The sequence below is a fragment of the Equus przewalskii genome, chromosome 19 (assembly GCF_037783145.1).
Source record: "Equus przewalskii isolate Varuska chromosome 19, EquPr2, whole genome shotgun sequence".
Classification (NCBI taxonomy): domain Eukaryota; kingdom Metazoa; phylum Chordata; class Mammalia; order Perissodactyla; family Equidae; genus Equus; species Equus przewalskii.
The window spans coordinates 33,712,158-33,730,644 of NC_091849.1; the positions used below are offsets into that span (position 1 = coordinate 33,712,158).

The window sequence follows — 18,487 nt, forward strand, 5'->3', positions numbered from 1 at the left end:
GAGGTGAATGAAAGAACTAGAACTCCGGGGCAAACCAGAATTACTAATATCTGTAAATACCAGACAGACCACACTTGTGGGGATCAGTCTGTCTGGGTTGAATACTTTGACCATCAGGGAACATTTTTCTGTGTCCCTGACGTAAGGCTTACCTGGGTGTTGGCCCTGAGATGATAAATTTTCGGGACATCTTAAGATCCCAAGGTCTGCTGCATCTTCCTGTCCTGCCCATCAGGATGCCTGAGTTTTCCCCCCAGCTCTCTCACTGATAGGCTGTGTGATTTCAAGCCAGTTTCCCTATCTGTAAAGTAAGATTTGACTGCTGCATTATTTTTAAGATGCCTATGAATCTATGGATGTAATTGTGCTGAGGATATCAAAGAAATTTACCAGATCATCTTCTCACGAGGGCTATAGTTTCCATAAGGTTGGGAGATACAGGAATTATTATTACCATATGACAAATAGAAAAAGGACATTTTGCGGAGAGAAGGATGAGTCAGGCCAGGCTTCTCTCTCTCCAAATGCATATTTCACCCTCAGTGACATTTGGGAGAGAGACGGGTGTAGGGCACCCGGCAGCAGCCAGCAGAATGAGGCAAAGGCTTATCTGCATAACAAACTCCCTACTCTCATCTGGCTCTGCTCCCAACAGTTGCCAGGCAGAAAAAAGTCCAAGACAGCAGAAGTCTGGCTAGTTCATGGCTAGTGCTGGAAAGTACCTGCTATTTCTGGGATTATGAAAGTTTCTCTTTCCTGGAATAGGAACCTTCAAAGCTAAGTCCCTCCCAGTTACCAGCAACATGTACAACTTTGGGTTTGCAGTGGTTGGTGTGTGTAGGGAGGGTTGAGAATAAGGACAGTGCAGGAGGGAGATTTATGCATTGATCCAACAGACATTTACTTACTGTCGACTGTGGATAGAGCCCTGTGCCAGGCAGTAGATATAAAGCTTAATAAGACATACGGCCCTCCCCGGCAGGAGTTCATGGTCTAGTGGAAGGACCAAGGAGGGTGGAGAGGAGAGTTTAATGAGAGCTGTGAAAGAGGCAAGCCCAGAAGCAATAGGAGAACATGGAAAGGACACTTCCTCCAGACTGAGGAGAAAAGGGAAGGCTTCCTGGAGACCTGAACCCGGAGTTACGTGTGGGAGAACTTAGGGTACATGAGGGAGGGTGGTGCAGGGAATGGTGAGGAAACACCACCTGCAAAGGCACAAAGGCATCGGGAGGCAGGAAGTTTGTCGGGCTGGAGCTTAATGCAACAGGAAAGGGCATGACAACGGGGCTGGAAACCCTTGTGTGCTCTGAGGAAGATCTGACAGAAAGGGATGAAGAGCACTTGAAGGGTTTTGCAGAAGTGACATCATCCTAAGAACCTTCTAGAAAGAAAAGTGACTTCGTGAAGAATGGCTGGAAGAGGTGAACCAATGGTAGGAAACTTCTTTGGAGATAAGATCATCCAAGACAGAATGAAAGTCCTAACAAAACGAGAGAGAAGATAATGGATTCAGAGCTACATGGCACTAGAAGTCAAACAGCTTTACTTGATCTGATTATGAATTAGAGATTATGAACACAAGATGCCATATAAGTTATTGCTTCAGAGTATGGACTCTGGGCTCAGGCCTGGATTCAAACTCCAACCCCACCACTGTGTAACCTTGGGAAAGTTATTTGGTTTCTTGAGACTCAGTTGCCTCAACTATAAAATGGGGATAATAACAACCAGCCTTGTAGGACTGAGGGTAAGGATTAAAAAGAAAAATGCATAGCATAGTTCCTACTTATATTAAAAGTCTATAAACAGTAGCTATTATCAATGTTTTATTAACACTGCTAATTAGGGAACTGTGCTCTGTCCTTCCTTAGCTCCACCTGAAGTATCAGACACTGGTGGGAATGGGAAAGGACACGGAAAAGCAACCTCATGAGTATTTATCATACTGGCTAATGTGTATCTCAAAGAACAGATAAAAGACTGACAGGATAGCCAGCAAAACAGTAACCATAATTATCTCTGGAAAGTGAAACAAAGGTTAGTGTTACTTTCCTATATGAATGTGTGCTATTTATATAATAAGGAAAAAATATTTTTAAATATATTTATTATGCCACAGTATACTACTCAGTACCACGTTCATCAAGGAAATAAGGTTCATGGACACATGCAGCACTCCCCGCCTTCCACTCCCAGCTCCAATGAAAGCACACATGGTCCAAATCTCCATCATGTCTCCAACTCCAGGAAAAACTACCCAGGGGAACAGCCCCAGGGAAACTCAAAGCAGGAGCTACTCCAGGTCATGAAGACAGCCATGAGAAGGGCCCAGTGTCCCTGCGGCCTCAGTCCTCCAGACACTGCTGCACCAGGCGGGAATAGAGGTCCTCCCCCTCCATGAGCTGGGCATGATCCACCAGCTCTCCCTGCCTGAGCACCAGGATCTGGTCAGCGTTCTGAACCGTCTGCAGCCTGTGAGCGATCACCAGCACCGTTCGGTCCCCACGGGATATCCAGTCCTGCAGCTGAAGGGAGCAGATTATAATGCCTCAGAGAGATAAGAATGGGATGGATACCACATCCCAACTGGGCATCATCTCTTGTGGCTTAGGGTAAAGAGGGTGTGAAACATGAGAATGTAGGAAGGAGTAAAAGATAAAGGCCTGCACTGCCCTTCTCTCTCAGCTGGATTATTGCAGCTGCTGGATGGGAAGGGGAGCCATGGAGGAATCAGGAATGTCCCCAGACCATCGTATTCTCCATTCCATTTCCCAGCCCTAAGAAGACACAGATACTCTTTCCACTAGTGAGCCATTCATCCTCCCACTGCCAGATTCTGCACAGGCTGATCCTTCAAACGTGACCCCTCAGGTCCCATTGGCCCCCGCCTCTCCCACCCCAGTACTCACAGCCTGCTCACACTGGACGTCCAGGGCACTGGTGGCTTCATCCAGGATGAGGACTCGTGGGTTCCGCACAAGGGCCCGAGCAATGGCCAGACATTGTTTCTGTCCCACAGCCAACTGGCTTCCTTTCTCCCCTACATCTGAAGAGACCAAGAAGTAGCCTTCCTCAGACACAAGTGACCACAACAACATCTTCCCCGTGAACAGGAACAAGTGCACAACTGGTATTTCCACTAGCACCAGTTAGGAGGTATGAGGGCCTGGCTAAGGAGGGTGGTGGGGTGGAGACCTGCTGGGGCTGCCCGTGTGGAGGGAGCACCACTTCTACGTTGCTCTCTGGGAACAAAGACTCCTGAGCAGGACAAGGGGCTAAACAGCTCCTGGTGCTGGGAAAGGAGAGGAAGTGGGAGCCAATGAAAAGGCAAGGAAACAGGAAACATTGAGTTACAGGGACACAACCCTCACCCCAAGAATAAGCTCCAGGTTCTGTTTTGAGTGAAGGTACCTGTTTGTAGTCCATGCTCCATTTCTTTGATGAACTCATCCGCTTTGGCAGCCTGGGCAGCAGCCATCACCTCTTCGTCACTGCAGCTCTTCAGCCCATAAGCAATGTTGTCCCTCACAGAACCCGAGAACAGCACAGGCTCCTGCCCGACCAAAGCAACCTGTACAGAGGGGTGAGAGCAGAGGACAGCGTGTAAAGCCCCATGGCAGGGTCCCTCCCTCCTCCCTCAGAATGGACTCCTTGTGTTTCTTCCCATGGATCGCCCATGTTCTCTCCACACATGCTTCTTCTCTGCTTTCTCCTCTCTCTCTTCTTCCTACCTACCCACCTGTTGGTGCAGGTAATGGTGTTCATACTGGGGAAGGGGCTCCCCATCCAACAGCAGCTGGCCCTCCGTGGGCTGGTACAGATTCTGTAGCAGGGCGGCCACTGTGCTCTTCCCAGACCCATTGGGTCCCACCAGTGCGGTCATCTGACCAGGACGTAGTGTGAATGTGAGCCCCTAGAAAAGCCAAGAAAGAGTTAGGGGCCAGCCTCTTCTCCCTCAGGTCCCCTCCCCTTCGCTTTCTATCACAGGTAAGATCTGCTTCTCAGAGGCAAATGATCCACAGGCTGTGATGCCTGGTCACACATAAGCAGCAGGGAACAAAGGGCCCAAGTTCCCTCCTTATGGCCTCTTCAGATACCTTGAGCACAGGCTGGTCAGGGCGATTAGGATAAGCAAAGGAGACATCTTGGAATTCCACCAGTCCCTGCAGAGTGGGGGGGGCCAGTGTTCCGGGTGGAGGCAGATTTGGCTGTCGGTCCAGGTAGTGAAAAACCTTCTCAGCAGCCCCCACGTTGCTCAGCATATCCCCGTACATGTATACCAGGGTCTGGAAGACGGGAGTGGAGGGGTCATCAAATCAGATGTAGCTCCACAGAAACCGACTTCCCAACTCCTCACACACACCTCTGCCACACTCCACCCCAGCCACACTTCTTGTTCACTCATCCAAAAAAGATTCTCTACCTTTAAATGTGCCATTTGGATGGAATTTAAAAGCAGCACCAATACCTACCCCAGTGTTCCAATTTGCAATGTAAAGGATGGAGAAGTCCATATTCCTCCCTCCTGTACAGCCTTCAGTGTTACTTCTATCCCTGGACCTTTTCAATTACGGTTTTGTGTTACTTGTGCACAGGTCTGTCTTGCCTGATTAAACAGGGAACTCCTTAAAGCAGACCCTGTGCCTACCTCATCTGAAATATTTACAGATGAAACTATATCATGGATTGCTTCAAAATAATATGGGTCGGGGGAAGTAGGTGGGGACACAGATGAAACAGTGGCCATAAGTTGATAATAGGTTTTTGTTTGGTTTGGTTCTGTTTTGCCATTGTTTGGAATTCTCCATAAAAAAATGAGTTAGGTTTTGTTTTGTTTTGTATAATTAAGGAAAACAAATAAAGCCCAAGGCCCAGAAGGCCGGAAAGAAAAAGAAAGGGGGAAAAAAGAGCACGTATGAGGGGCCAGCCCAGTGGCATAGTGGTTAAGTTCGTGTGCTCTCCTTCCGTGGCCCAGAGTTTGGGGGTTTGGATCCTGGGCGGGACCTACACACCACTCATCAAGCCATGCTATGGTGGCGTCCCACATACAAAATAGAAGGAGACTGGCACAGATGTTAGCTCAGGGCCAATCTTCCTCACCAAAAAAAAAAAAAAAAAAAACCCACACATGGGCTCCTGACTCACTTGCACATAGTGGCCCACATCCTCTTGGTAGAGCAGAAAGGAGAGCAGCCCGCCCCGAGTGAGGTCCCCAGCCAGGATCTGCTGCAGTCCACAGTTCAGCATCAGCACCTGCACTCCCAAGTGCAGCATCTGGAAGGGGAGAAGAAGGCGAGGCTCAGAAAGAGTCTCCCCACTCTTCCCCTATGACATAAGCAGCAGGGATCTCAGTACCAGCTGCAGGCTTCCCATGGCTTTTCCGGCCCCCTTCCCTTGGCCCTTTGTCCCTGCCACTCAGCTTCCTCACTCTCCGTAGAAGCAGGTACATGGCTCGCTCCAGGTCTCGTTGCCACCACAGCTGCCGGCATCGTTCAAGGGCCTCCTTATAACGACAGACCTCGTGATCCTCAGCCCCAAAACTGCGCACCGTCTGCAGCCCTCCAACGGCCTCCCGCACCACCTGCCCCGCCTTCGCCACTGCATCCTGGATCTCCCGAAGCACTGCCTGGAAAAGTGGGGCAGGGGATACAAGGGGTTGGTTTGGCAGAAGACAGCAGACCCCCATCTCTCATTCCAGCACTTGGGATGCTCCCCCAATCTACCTAAAAGTATCAAACTGTCCTCTTTCCATCTCCCTTACATTTCTTTCCGGAAGGAATAACGAAAGTGAAGGAGAGAAGGAACAAAATATTACTGAGCTCTCAGGGATAGGTAGTGTAAGAAACACACGTTATTTGTTTTTAACTTCATTTGAGGTCATTCACACCACCCTCAGTGTCTGAATGAAAAAAGAACGGGTAGTCTTCCTAAGAAGCCACAGCTCGCTGAAGATGTAATGCAGATATAACTCAAAATGGATCAAAGACCTCAACAAAAGAGCTAAAACCATAAAACTCTCAGAAGAAAACACTGGAGAAAAGCTTCACGACACTAGATTTGGCAATGATTTCTTGGATACGACCCCAAAAGTACAAGCAACAAAAGAAAAAATAGATACATTGGACTTCATCAAAATTCCAAACTTGTGTGCGTTAAAGGACTCCATCAACAGAGTGAAAAGGCAACCTACAGAACAGGAGTAAATATTTTCAAATCATCTATCTGATAAGAGGTTAACATCCAGAACATATGAAGAACTCCCACAACTGAGCAATTTTAAAAAACCCAATCAGCAAAGAACTTGAATAGACTTTTCTCCAAAAAAGATATAAAAATGGCCAATAAGCACATGAAAAAATGTTCAACATCACTAATCATCAGGGAAATGCCAATCAAAACCACAATGAGATATCACCTCACAACCATTAGGATGGCTATTACAAAAAAAACCAACCAAACAAACAGAGAATACGTGTTGGAAAAGGACATGAAGAAATTGAAACCCTTGTGTACTGCTGGTGAGGACGTAAAATCTATAAAATGGGGCAGCCACTGTGGAAAACAGTATGGTGGCTCTTCAAACAATTAAAACTAAAATTACCACATAATCCAGGAATTCTTTATATCCAAAACAATTGAAAGCAAAGACTTAAACAAATATTTGTACACCCATGTGCATGGCGGCATTATCCACAATAGCCAAAAGGTAGAAGCAAGTGTCCATCGACAGATGAATGGTTAAACAAATTGTGGTCTATGCATCAATGGATATTATTCAGCTTTAAAAAGGAAGAAAATTCTGACACATGCTGCAACACAAATGAACCCTGAAGACGTTATGCTAAGTGAAATAAGCCAATCACAAAAGGACGAATACTGTATGACCCCACTTATATGAGACACCTAAAGTAGTTAAATTCATAGAGACAGAAAGTAGAATGGTGGGGGCAATAGGGTGTTAGTTTTTAATTGGCATGAATTTCAATTTGGGAAGAGGAAAAGGTTCTGCAGATGGATGGTGGTGATGGTTGCACAAGAATACAAATGTACTTAATGCCACTGAAATGGCACACTTAAAAATGGTTAAAATGTGGGCAGAGCTTATAAACAGACATTTTTCCAAAGAAGATATACAGATGGCCAACAGGCACATGAAAAGATGATCAACATTTCTAATTGTTAGGGTAACACAAATCAAAACTACAACAAGAAACCACCTCACACCCATCAGAATGACTATTATTAAAAAGATAAGAAATAACAATTGTTGGAGAGGGTGTGGAGAAAAAGGAACCCTCATAGACTGCTGGTGGGAATGCAAACTGGTGCAGCCACTATGGAGAACAGAATGGAGATTTCTCAAAAAATTAAACATAGTGGGGCTGGCCCCATGGCTGAGTGGTTAAGTTCATGCATTCCGCTTCAGCTGGCTCAGATCCTAGGCGCAGACATGGCACCACTCATCAAGCCCCACACGCCACAACTAGAAGGACCCACAACTAAAATGTACAACTACGTACTGGGGGGATTTGGGGAGAAAAAGCAATAAAAGAAAAGAAGACTGGCAACAGTTGTTAGCTCTGGTGTCAATCTTTAAAAAAAAAATTAAACATAGAAATACCATACCATCTAGCTATTCCACTTCTGGGTATTTACCCAAAGAAGAAGAAAATACTAATTGGAAAAGACACATGCACCCCTATGTTCACTGCAGCATTACTCACAATAGCCAAGACTTGGAAGCAACCAAAGTGCCCACAATTGGATGAATGGATAAAGAAGACGTGGTATATACATATATAATGGAATATTGCTCAGCCGTGAAAAAGACAAAATAGTGCCATTTGTGACAACAAGGATGAAACTTGAGGATATTAGGCTAAGCGAAATAAGTCAGAGAAAGATAAATACCATATGATTTCACTCATATGTAGAAGATAAACAAACACATATATAAGGAGAACAGATTGGTGCTTACAAGAGAAAAAGGGGGTGGAGGGAGGGTGAAAGGGGTAAAGGGGCACATATGTATGGTGACGGATGGCAACTAGACTTTTGGTGGTGAACACGATGCAGTCTATACAGAAGCTGAAATATAATAATGTACACCTGAAATTTATACAATGTTATAATCAGTCTGACCTCAATAAAATCATTTTTAATAAATAATAGAAATAAAATAAAAAATTTTTAAATGGTTAAACAGTAAATTTTATGTTATGTACATTTTACCACAAGTTTTTGAAAAAGGGAGAGAGAATGTGGAGCTGACATTCATTCAGACTCAGGACCTCCTGACTGCATGTTCTACTTTCTCTACACTCCAGCCGAATTCCTTCTGTTGATTATAAAAGAGAAAACTCTTTACCTAAAACCTCGTAAGATGGCATTTCTAATCTTTTGTGGGGAAGGTGTCTACAGACTCCTTTGAAAATCTGATGAAAATTTATCCTCTCCCCAGAAATCCACACTTGGTCTCCTTCCCTCTCACTCTCTCTCCCTCTCCCCTACTCGTTCTCTCTCTCACTCTCTCTCTCTCTCTCTCACACACACACACACACACACTTGCATACGGTCCCAGGGAGTCATGGACCTTCTAAGCCTGTCAGAATTGCTGCTCTAAGGGCTGAGAAGAGATGACCTCTAGGAGAGCTTTATTCTTCTTTGGTGATTCCCTACACCCACATATACCTGATGGCGGACATTGTACACCTTTTCAGCTGCTATCATGAGAGGCACGTCGACCAGAGAGAGGAGGGTGAGCCGAGGTGACAGGCTGAGCATGAAGCTGTACAGTCCCACCACTTTCACCAGGCTCCGCAACAGCACGTTGGCATTTAAAGGAAGCCAGCAACTCATCAGGGTGGTATCCGAGTTCAGCCGTGAATTCAGCTCTCCTGGGGAGGACAGAGCAGGTGAGGAAACCATGTGTAACACAGAACCCCAGAAACCCCCTCCTGACCTCCTCTGGCACAGCCCCCTCCTCTAAATGCCCTCCCTCACTTGCATCGAGACCGGTGGAAGCTGCCTCATTGCCCTGTCGCAAAAGAGAGAAAAACAGCTCCAGGCCCCGGTGCTACGGACGCAGGCAGCAGAGGCTGTGTACACGCGGGTGGAGGGTGACTGAGGGGCAAGGAATGCCCAGAGGAAGCCCAGACCTGGATTCCAGGCCCCACCTGTCTTAGTCTCCTGGAAGAAACCAAGGTCCTGGCGCAGAAGGGAGGAGAAAAGCTGCTCCCGGATCCGCAAGTTGATTCTGGACATGGTGAAGGTGAAAGCGCTTCCTCGGCAGCCCGCAGACAGTGAGCTGCAGGGTAGGGAGGGGACAATAGGAGGATGAAGGGGAGAGAGAGGTAGAGAAGGAGGGAATGAGTGACAGACGCAGAGGAGAGCTCACAGAATGAAAAGAAAATACAAAGTTGGGAGAGGTATACCACAAGAGGCAGAAGAGAACCAAGTAAGAGAGGGAGACAAGAGGGGCAGGAAGGAACAGCGGAAGGAAAGAGAGGACTTGGTGCGCTAGATGTGGGAACACAATCCTGACGTGCAGAAATTCAGGAGTATTTACAGAGTTCACTCTGTGCTAGACACAAGGGAAGAATACAATAGAAGTGAACAGATGTTGTGAAAAGAAATAGCCCATGGCTTGCTTCTGACCTGGCCTCCCTCAGTGCTCTGCCTCCAGGCTTCCTCTCTGTCTTGGCCTCACCACCCCTGGCCCACCCCCCCAAAGTCCCTCTTCCTAGTCCCAGATAATTCATTGTAAGAACTGCAGCAATGAACTCTCATTCCCTGAAGCCCTAGAGTCATGCTTTTCCCCCATCTGGAGTTGGAGAATTCCTCTTAGACTAACTAATTGATTGTAAAACAATAAAACAAAGGAAAAATGTGAAAGCACAGAACCAGGTATTTTACAAAATGTGTGTTTTTAGTAGAAATCTAGTTACCATGGTTAGGAGGCTGTTGGGCTAGTCAGACATAAAATGATGCAAGTTTGGACTTTGGTCATCATAGTGGGAATGGAGAGAAAGGAGCCAAAGGAGAAACACCTTGAAAGTAGAAAATAACAGGGATACTGTTTGAACATGAGAAAGGTATCAATGATGCTGACGCTTGGAGCCTAGGATACTGATGGTTTCAGGAAGGGGAATAAGATAAGGGAGCCACTTTCAAGAAGACCAGGAGGGAGAGTAATGCATTTGGAGCTCTGGGTAGGTGGAGTGTGAGATGAGAGTGGGCTATCCAATGGGAATGTCAAGGAGGCAACTGGATTAGAGGACTGGTGCTGGGCATGGAAATATGGACCTGGGAGTCATCTGCAGAGATGCACTGCGTTAGCTCAATAGGAAAAATACTCTCAAAGATCAAAGAACTGAGTCATGAGGAGAGTCCATATTTAAGGGTCCAGAAGAGGAAAGTTCTCCAGAGGAGGTAGAGTGGATTGGGAAGTAGAAAGGGAGTTCATAAAAGCTAACTGAAGAAAGAAATCAATAACAAGAGTTCATTCTAATGCCAAATGCTACAGAGAAGCAAAGAGAATTGAGGACCCATATTTTTTTTTAAAAGCAGTGGATTGATCAATAAGAAGTTCACTTTTGAGTAGTTTCAGCAAAGAGTAGCAAATATGGAATGAAGGCACAATGAAGAATTGGTTTTTGAGGCATTCTCAATGAAGTATGACCATAACAAAGGGGCGGCATCAAGCAGTGAGCTGGTACCAGGGTAAGGCAAGTGAGGCATCTGCACCACCCTAGGAGTGAGCACCTCCTTAAATGCGTGGCACCCAGGTGCCCCACTCACCTCATCCTAGTCCGGCCCCTATAAAGCAGTTAGTTTGTTTGTAGAAAGAAGATTCCTGAGTATGTCTAAAATGAGAGGGAAAAGCAAATGAAGATGAAAAGAGTGAAGTTGCTGGAAAGAAAGGTGATAAGCTTCAGAGTAAGATAGAAGAAACATGCCCAGCCTGACAAGTGGATAACTTTACAAACTAACTTAGGGGTGGGAGGTAGGAGGCAGAAAAGAGAAATGGAATTCCACAGCGATAGAAATGTTGGGAGGGAACCGAGAGACATCCCATTTGACACATAAACTCCTTTCATATTACTCACTCATACATGTATCTATAATCATGTACTATAAATTTGGAAGATGCTAGATAAATATGGTGAACGAAGGAATGAATGGATGGATGGATGAAACAGAATGGTGAATGAATAAATACATGCATATTTTAGTTCAAGGGTTTTGTGCTTTGTGCACACAAGGGTCTGAAAACAGAGTTAGGAAAGTGAGGGCCCCTATTAAGATTTGGGGCTAGCAAACTGACCCAATGGCCCATCACCTACCTCCCAATGGAGAAGACACACATGAAAAAGATGGCGCTGGCAAAGGCATGGGGGTCAAAATCACTTCCCAGGATGTCGATCACACGACCAGAATAGTAGGGGATCAATGTCTCACCTGAAAGAGGCAGGAAGGATAACAGATGAGTTGTGCTGGTGACAAGGGCCTTTCCCCACCTCCAGATCACAAGGCCCTCTCCTGACTCACCCAACACCGCAAGAACAAGGAAGAAGAAGGCGATGGCGAGGAAAGGCAGGTCTGGCCTGGAGAGCTTCAGCAACCTCCACATCAAGGCTTTGTTGGTCTCCTGGCCCCGCTCCCTCTCCTGGGCACCTGGAGGGCTCAGCACAGCCCATACTGCAGAGCTCAGCCCTGCAGCCCCGTACCCCACTAGCAGCCAGCTCCAAGATGCTGAAGCCACTCTGAGCGGGGGAGCACTCAAGGCCCCTGGGACCAGGGCCCTAAAGCAGAGAAACAGGGGGGTCACCAGGCAGAGTGGGGGCAGCACTGTTCCCACAAATCCCGGCAGCCCTCCCAGCTTTAGCAGCCACCACAGCCCTCCAAGTCGCAGGGTCCCCTCCAGCCACAGGCCTGGAAGTCCTGGGGGAAGCAGATCCCCCAGGGTCCCCTGAAGCAGCCAGAGTAAGGCCAAGTCCGCCAGCAGCAGGGAGGCCCAGGGTCTCAGGTCAGGGAGCTGCATGGCGTTATCTACGGGTGGAAGACGAGAAATTACGGAGACGTCCCACTCCTCTCCCCTATCCTCCCCACCCCACTCTGCCAACCCGTCCATCGGCTTCTCATTTTATCCAGTCCTACCCGGAAAGATCCCCTGGGCACCCTGTGCTCGCTAGTACATCCCTCCTGCGACAGAAGGCATTCGGCCTGTCAGAGGCAGCTGGGAAGCCTGACCAACAGGAGCCCCATCCTTTAAAAAGAATTCCAGTAACTCCCCTCCCCCGTCTGCCGCCGCAGAGTTCCAAAGAGCCAGGCGGTCCCTGCCCCGCTCCCCTGAACTCCGGGTCGAGAGGGACAGGAAGCAGGGGCGTGGAGCGGCGGGCGGGCTGCGATGCGTCTCTGCTAGCGCTCCAGGTTTCCAGCCGCACGAACTCACCAGCGGCGGCTTCGGAACCACAGCTCCGAAGGTCTTTCCGTTAAGTGCTGGAGACTGAGCTGTGGAGACCTTCCCTCCCGCGGTCTCAACTTCGTCTTCCCCCCGGCGCCCGCTAGCGCTGCTCTCCCAGCTGGCACCTCCGCGCCCCTGCAGCTTTCGCTTTTGCTTTCGCTTCCCCGCCAGGCGGGGCGGCCAGCGGGGGGCGCGCGAGACCTGCAGCCCGCCGAACCGAGCCCCCAGCTCCCGCTCCCGCTTGCCAGGCCCGCGGGAGTCTCTCATCCTTCGCAGCAGTTACTCTGCGATAGACTGCAATTTTTTTAAATTGTCACTAAGTAAGATAAAGCTGTTTCAAGGATTGGGATACTTTGTAACTGGAGAACCAATGGATTTTCTTCCTTCAAGCTCTTGCTACCTCAAGCTCTGAATCTGTTTTGAGAACTCCCCTCTTTCCCCATCCAAGCGCCAGTTTTCGTGTCTTAGGGTAAAAACAGAGTCAGACAATGAACGAGAAACACGCAGGACCTCTCCTAAATAGAAGAGTTCAGCCAGTCTCACCACGGCCTGAGTGGGTTTCCACTTACAGATTTTGAGCTTAGAAGGCCCTGACGCTTTATCTTCATCCGTCCTTATCAACAGAGCACGCTGAGCAGAGCACTGGTCAGATGCCTCTGAATTTGCGCTCCAAACTGTGCGGGGAGTGCTGTCCGCGTGGGAGGGAAGTGGACTTTGTTTCTTGGTCTATTTTAACACTGATTAAAACAGTAATCAGGCTTCTATAGTCCTGCCTGATTCAGAGCTTATCTATGGAACATGCAGATTTGTTTATTCCAGAAATAACTCGTCAGGTTGAAACCACCTCCCAAACTCAAAATATCCCCAAAGGGAGGATCACTTGGATGCCAAACCGCCTTTTTGATGTGACTGCAAATAAGTCACTTCAAGTTTAAAATACTGTGGGTGAAAGAGGAGAGGTTTAAAGTAGGGGATTACTAAAATTCCTCCAATGGCGTCCATTGTGGGATTTTAAGGATCTCTAGTGAAAAAAAGCTCCATGCTCAGCTGCTTCCTACTTGCAAGCTTTCCCTTTGACTAATTCTCCTTTGAGAGGTGACTTTGTCCATGTTCCTTCTTGCAGTTCCAGCGTGATTCAGAAAATCTCATTATGTCTGTCTTATTTTTCTAACCTGGCCACGTTTTCCTCATATTCTGCACTTCAGGGAGTCCTCTTCGTCTCCTCTTCCTCTTCAGTCATGGTCCTGCCATCTTGCAATTGAGCGTGACACATCATGAAATGGAACCCCTAATGTCCATCTTTACCTTCAATACCCAATACCTCCAAAGTGTTATTTGAGGCAAAGTACCATGTTTACAATTACCGCACACATGTGAGGTGGAAGCTTTGTCATCCGACTGGACAAGGTTGAAAGCATTTGTTCTAGGCGCCCTACTCCCAGACATCCAAACCATTAACGGTGGACCACACAGGAGTCTCCAGGTTGTGTCCCTATAGAAAGGACTCTAATCTAAATTAAACTGCAAGTAAGTGTCCACACGCAATGATGATCAGCCTGCCTGAGGTCCTGGAGAGGGGAGTGGGGAAGGAAAACCCAGGAGAAATATTTGGTGAGGCTCCATTTGTTAGGTAGAGGTTTGAGTCTCTCGTCTCAAGAAATCCTCTCTTTATTTCCTGCCCCTTTCCCCTCAAGAAGCACAGCTCCAACCACACTCAGCTACAACACAGAAGTGTTTATAACCGTTTTCCTTTATTGCGCTGAATGGGGCACCCAGGAGGTTGGGGGGGGGGGTGGGCGGAGATGAAACAGAGAACGTGCAAAAGGATGAACTCTGCCCTGCCCCCACTGGCCCCTGGTTCTCTCTCTCTGGGCTCAGGTTAGGCCCCTCTTTCTCCTGGGGCCTAAGCTGGCCCAGGTCCCTGAGTCAGTGGGCTTTCCCAGAAGAGGCCAGCCCAGCCGCCACCACTGTTAGTGACTGGCCTCCCGATACTGGTGCAGCAGGTCACTGACGTCCGTACTTTCCACCTTCACCCAACCATCCTCCTTCATGTGGTACACTGTGGACAAATGAGAAAGAACATGGAGTCACCTTTCCCTTCAGCAAGTTCCTGTTAATAATGTTATGTTGAAGGCAAACAGCAACACACACGCTCAAAGTCCTCATTACTGGGACTTCAATGCCCTTGAGAAGAGATCCCAATCTGAAACCCCCCTTCCCCACTCAGGGGCGTGGTGGTGGGAGCATTGGTCTCTTACTATTGACTACGCCTCCAGAATAGCTGTCTCGGTGGGTGGCATGAACAATAGCCCTGCGGCCCAGGTCGTAGGCCTCTTCAATGCTAAGATTGTTCCGATAGCCACTATCCATGACCCCGTAGGCGTAGGAGTTCCCACTACCAGTGGAGAACATGTTTCCTGAGAGCCGAGTCCCATTTTCATCCACATAGTAGAGTCCAGGACCCTATAGGAGGCAAGAAGGTTCCAGATTGGAATTGGAAAGGGGATTGTTGGTAACATACAGGTTCAAGTGTGAGCCACAAAAAGTGGACAGAAGAATAAGAATTACCACAGGAACATTTGAGCCAGGACAACACTTTGATAGCAATCATAGAATTTTGGGGGGGGGGGGGGGACTGAAAAACAAACTTGGAATCAGCTATTTTATCAAAAGGGAAAAGCTTATGAAACAATAGTCCATATCTGGTCCCAGAAATAGCCCATGGATATGTTGGAACAGTTCTATAACCGAGCCGTCTATGTGCCACGCATCTTGTAGGGGAGTGAGGGGGAGTGTACAATGGGGAAACTGACCTCTCACCCACGGTGGGGGAATATGGAGAGTGGAGAGCACTCACCTTCTTGTCCCAGCCACAGATCATGCTGCCCATGGAGAGGCCCATGCCCCGGTACTGGCACATCATGTTGGAGAGCAGTTTGGAGGCTGCGGACACAGAGATGCGCTCCCCATTCCGCAGATAGTACAGCCTGGGTGAGGACAGGGCGGTGTGGGGAGAGGACTTAGAGGAGGCAGGAGAAGGCTAGCTCTCTGAGCAGCCCACTGGATGAGCAGGAAATGATTGAAGGGATAAGCATTTGAAAGGAGTGGTTTTGTAGGATCTATGGATCAGGGAAAGATTTGGAATTTAAAGTATCTAAACCATATAAAGAAATCCTAGTAAATGATACTCTTCCACCATGGCTGATAGAGTCAGTGCTAAATAGGTTGACAAATTATCTGGCTTATTGGCAGGAGCACAAGCTGAGATTTGGGAGGTTTTTATCACCAAAAGGCTGTTTTAGGAAATACTGCATTAGCAGTAAGATGCTACGTTAGCACAGGGAGAAAGGGTGAGGAGCAGTGATCTGGAGGATCCAGGTTCCAGGGGTGACCACCAGGCTTAGAAGGGAGAGGAGAGGCCTCGCCTACCTGCACTCCTTGGCCAGCAGACGCTCCCAGTACTGACAGTCCGCTGCGCAGCCAGACATGGTGCCGAGCAGATAAGGGTTAATCTCAATCACCTTGTTCACCCGTAAGGTGGCTGGAAGAAGATGGAGTTTTGAGAGAGGAGGAATGTCCCCACAGCTCTCCCTGTGTGTCCTAAAGCCAAATCTGCTTCTGCTTTGGTGCAGATGTCCGGCTCCTGCTGAGCGGTGGGCCCAGCTCCCCAGATTCTACCTGCTGGGATGCACACTCACCAATATAACTCCCGGCTGAGGCCCGAGAATCCACCGCCACAATCACCCCATGCTGGAACTTGAAGGCGAGCGTGGTAGTGCCATGGGCCATCTCAATCTGAACGTTCCCTTCTCCATTTCCACCCAGGGACTGGAGGAAGTCAGTGGGCTAATGAGGGAGAAAAGGCAGAGAAGGAGGCCATGAAAATTTCTGAAGCAGGGAGGCTCCAGGAGAGGATTTTAGAAAGAGTGGGAGTGAGGAGACATGCAGAAACTCTCCCACCGTCAATAAAAGGAACAGTTAATAACTAATCTCTACAAGGAAATGGCTTGGGAGAAGGAAAAGACAAGGCACACCACACCAACGTTTTCCAGCACAATAGAAATAAAAGAAAATAAATGTTACCACAGCTAAAAATGTTGAGGGTGACTTTAATGTTCTTTCCATGCATGGGTCATTTAACCCTCACAACCACATTTTATTAATAGCATCCCCATTTTACAGAAGAGAGGCGGAGACCTAGACAAAGTGAGCTGATCAAGACACACAACAGTGAGTGGCCGAGGGGAGGCTAACGCCAAAGTTCACAGGTTTTCGAAGACAGCCCCTCTGCGATAGGAGAGCCCCATGAGAAAGGCTTCCTGATGCGTGTGTGATGGAGAACAGGCAGGAAAGCTCTCTTGGCTTCCGACAGGAGCCCCCAGCTCACCTCTCTGCTCTAATCTGCACTTCCTCACCCTCGGGCGGTCAGCCTCCGACTCCCACGTGGCATCCTGCCGAGCTCGGGGGCCCTGGACGTGGCTCTCCTCGAATAAAGGATGGCCCCCTCTGCATTTCCCCACCTCCGGGCACTCTCAAGACAGACCCTCCATTCCTCTGCGCTCTCCTCCCCGCCTCCCACGGGGTCGTCTTACAACCCTGACCTGCATTCCCCGCGGGAGGGCGAGCTCCGGAGATCGCATAGAGAAACTGTAGTGTCCAGGGACCGAGCGATGCCCGCTTCCCGCGGCGGGGAGAGCCCAGTCTGCCCGCTGCCGTGGGGAGGCTCCGCACACCTCTAGCAGCGCCATGATCGCCTGGCACCCAGAGATCGGCTCTCTCGGAGGAGGAAGTGAAAGCGAAAGCCCGCAGCCTTAAGGGGAGGGAACCAGAATTTTTTCCGCATCCCCCTGCCCTTCCCGAGAAGAGACCAGTGGATGTCTGGGGACCAGGGATATCATATTGGGGACAGACTTCTCTGCTACGCCTTCTTGGAGTTTGGGGAAACAGTGGGTAATAGACTGTCCGAAGAAAAAGAAGAGAGGCAGGGGCTTCCAAAGCCCCCTTGGCAATGAGGTTACAGCGAGAGACACGAGGAGGCCGGGCGTCCTCTGGGAACAGACACGGAGTGGTAGGGGCGGTATCATCTAAACGCGTAGCCTCAACCAGAAAGCTGGAAGTGCGCAAGAAGCTGGGAGCAGTCTCCCGTCGGGGGTGCGGGGTGTTCATATGAGCATCATTTTGTAAAAGTAGGGTTGGAACAGGAGTGCATGGGGTCACGGAGCACGGGTCCTGGGGCAATCGGCAGTAGAATATAACCACGGCGTGTGGGGGAAGGGGCACCAAGGAGAGGGCGCGGTTTCTGAATCTTTCCACGTGGTCCTTCCTAGGGCCTCTCTCGGTTCAACGGTCTCCCTAACCTGTAGCCATCCACAAGAACTGCCTTTCTGCCCGCACCCCCTCGCATAATTCTTGCTTGAAGGAGGACTGCTGAGTTTAACTCCTCTCAACTCCGCCTACCGTTGCAACCTGTTTTGGCCTAATCTGCCCAGCAACTGTTAACGTCACAAACCAAGGCCTCCCCTGAGTGGAAGAAATTTACTAGCAACCCTGCCCACTACGCTGAGATTATCCCGGCAGGTGCCACTTTTGAGCTGAGTGAGCCGGGCAGGAAAGGACCAGGGCGGGCGAGGTGGGGAAGGGTGAGGCGCGCCGAGCTCCTCAGCGTGCGCGCTGGCACTTCCTCTAGCCGCGCTCGCCCTCCATCTTCGACCTCAGAAAGGCCCTGGCTCCCAGCTGCAGCTGCTGGTGCCGTGGAGGAAGCTGTGTCCCAGTTCGGGTTTATCCTTGGGAACGAGCATCGGATAGGGGTGGGGATGGGGGGATAGGGGTAGGAGGTGGAAGGGGGATGGAAAAGAGGAGGGAGCCGCCGTAGGCAACAGAAACCTTAAGGGAGAAAGAAGATAGCTCACTTAAGGCTGTGAAACATTGAGGATGCTAAAGGAGGGAGATACCTAGTGCCTGAAAAGTGTGCTAAAAAGGTCTGTGAGACATTTGGTGGGCTGAAAATGCGAGAAACCATAG

The 18,487-nt window shown here is 48.9% G+C and overlaps 2 protein-coding genes across 2 annotated transcripts; both read right to left on the reverse strand.

Annotated features, from left to right (window-relative positions):
- Positions 1–2,090: 2,090 nt before the first annotated feature.
- TAP2 (transporter 2, ATP binding cassette subfamily B member) lies at positions 2,091–12,764 on the reverse strand. Its single transcript, XM_070585834.1, has 12 exons — positions 12,455–12,764; positions 11,551–12,051; positions 11,346–11,460; positions 9,177–9,307; positions 8,692–8,897; positions 5,429–5,626; positions 5,146–5,274; positions 4,098–4,286; positions 3,740–3,913; positions 3,412–3,571; positions 2,910–3,046; positions 2,091–2,525 (listed from the first exon to the last, which is right to left on the reverse strand). Exons 2-12 carry the CDS (start codon positions 12,041–12,043, stop codon positions 2,346–2,348), a joined length of 2,112 nt encoding a protein of 703 aa, XP_070441935.1. The 5' UTR covers positions 12,044–12,051; positions 12,455–12,764; the 3' UTR covers positions 2,091–2,345.
- Positions 12,765–14,198: 1,434 nt separating this feature from the next.
- Positions 14,199–17,875, reverse strand: PSMB8 (proteasome 20S subunit beta 8). Its single transcript, XM_008511507.2, has 6 exons — positions 17,068–17,875; positions 16,165–16,312; positions 15,896–16,007; positions 15,324–15,453; positions 14,725–14,929; positions 14,199–14,525 (listed from the first exon to the last, which is right to left on the reverse strand). The coding sequence occupies exons 1-6, from the start codon at positions 17,212–17,214 to the stop codon at positions 14,437–14,439; spliced, it is 831 nt and encodes a 276-aa protein (XP_008509729.2). The 5' UTR covers positions 17,215–17,875; the 3' UTR covers positions 14,199–14,436.
- Between the last annotated feature and the right edge of the window lie 612 nt (positions 17,876–18,487).

Bases quoted from the DNA above. Each gene is read 5' to 3' on its own strand.
- TAP2 (XM_070585834.1), bottom strand. From the start codon at position 12,043: ATGCAGCTCCCTGACCTGAGACCCTGGGCCTCCCTGCTGCTGGCGGAC. The intron at 11,461-11,550 runs GTGAGTCAGGAG...TGCCTCTTTCAG, and splicing joins CCTTGTTCTTGCGGTGTTGG to GTGAGACATTGATCCCCTAC. The intron at 9,308-11,345 runs GTAGGTGATGGG...CCTACCCTGCAG, and splicing joins TGTGTCTTCTCCATTGGGAG to CTCACTGTCTGCGGGCTGCC.
- PSMB8 (XM_008511507.2), bottom strand. From the start codon at position 17,214: ATGGCGCTGCTAGAGGTGTGCGGAGCCTCCCCACGGCAGCGGGCAGAC. The intron at 16,313-17,067 runs GTCAGGGTTGTA...CTCCCTCATTAG, and splicing joins CCCTCCCGCGGGGAATGCAG to CCCACTGACTTCCTCCAGTC. The intron at 15,454-15,895 runs GTAGGCGAGGCC...GTCCTCACCCAG, and splicing joins CTGCTGGCCAAGGAGTGCAG to GCTGTACTATCTGCGGAATG.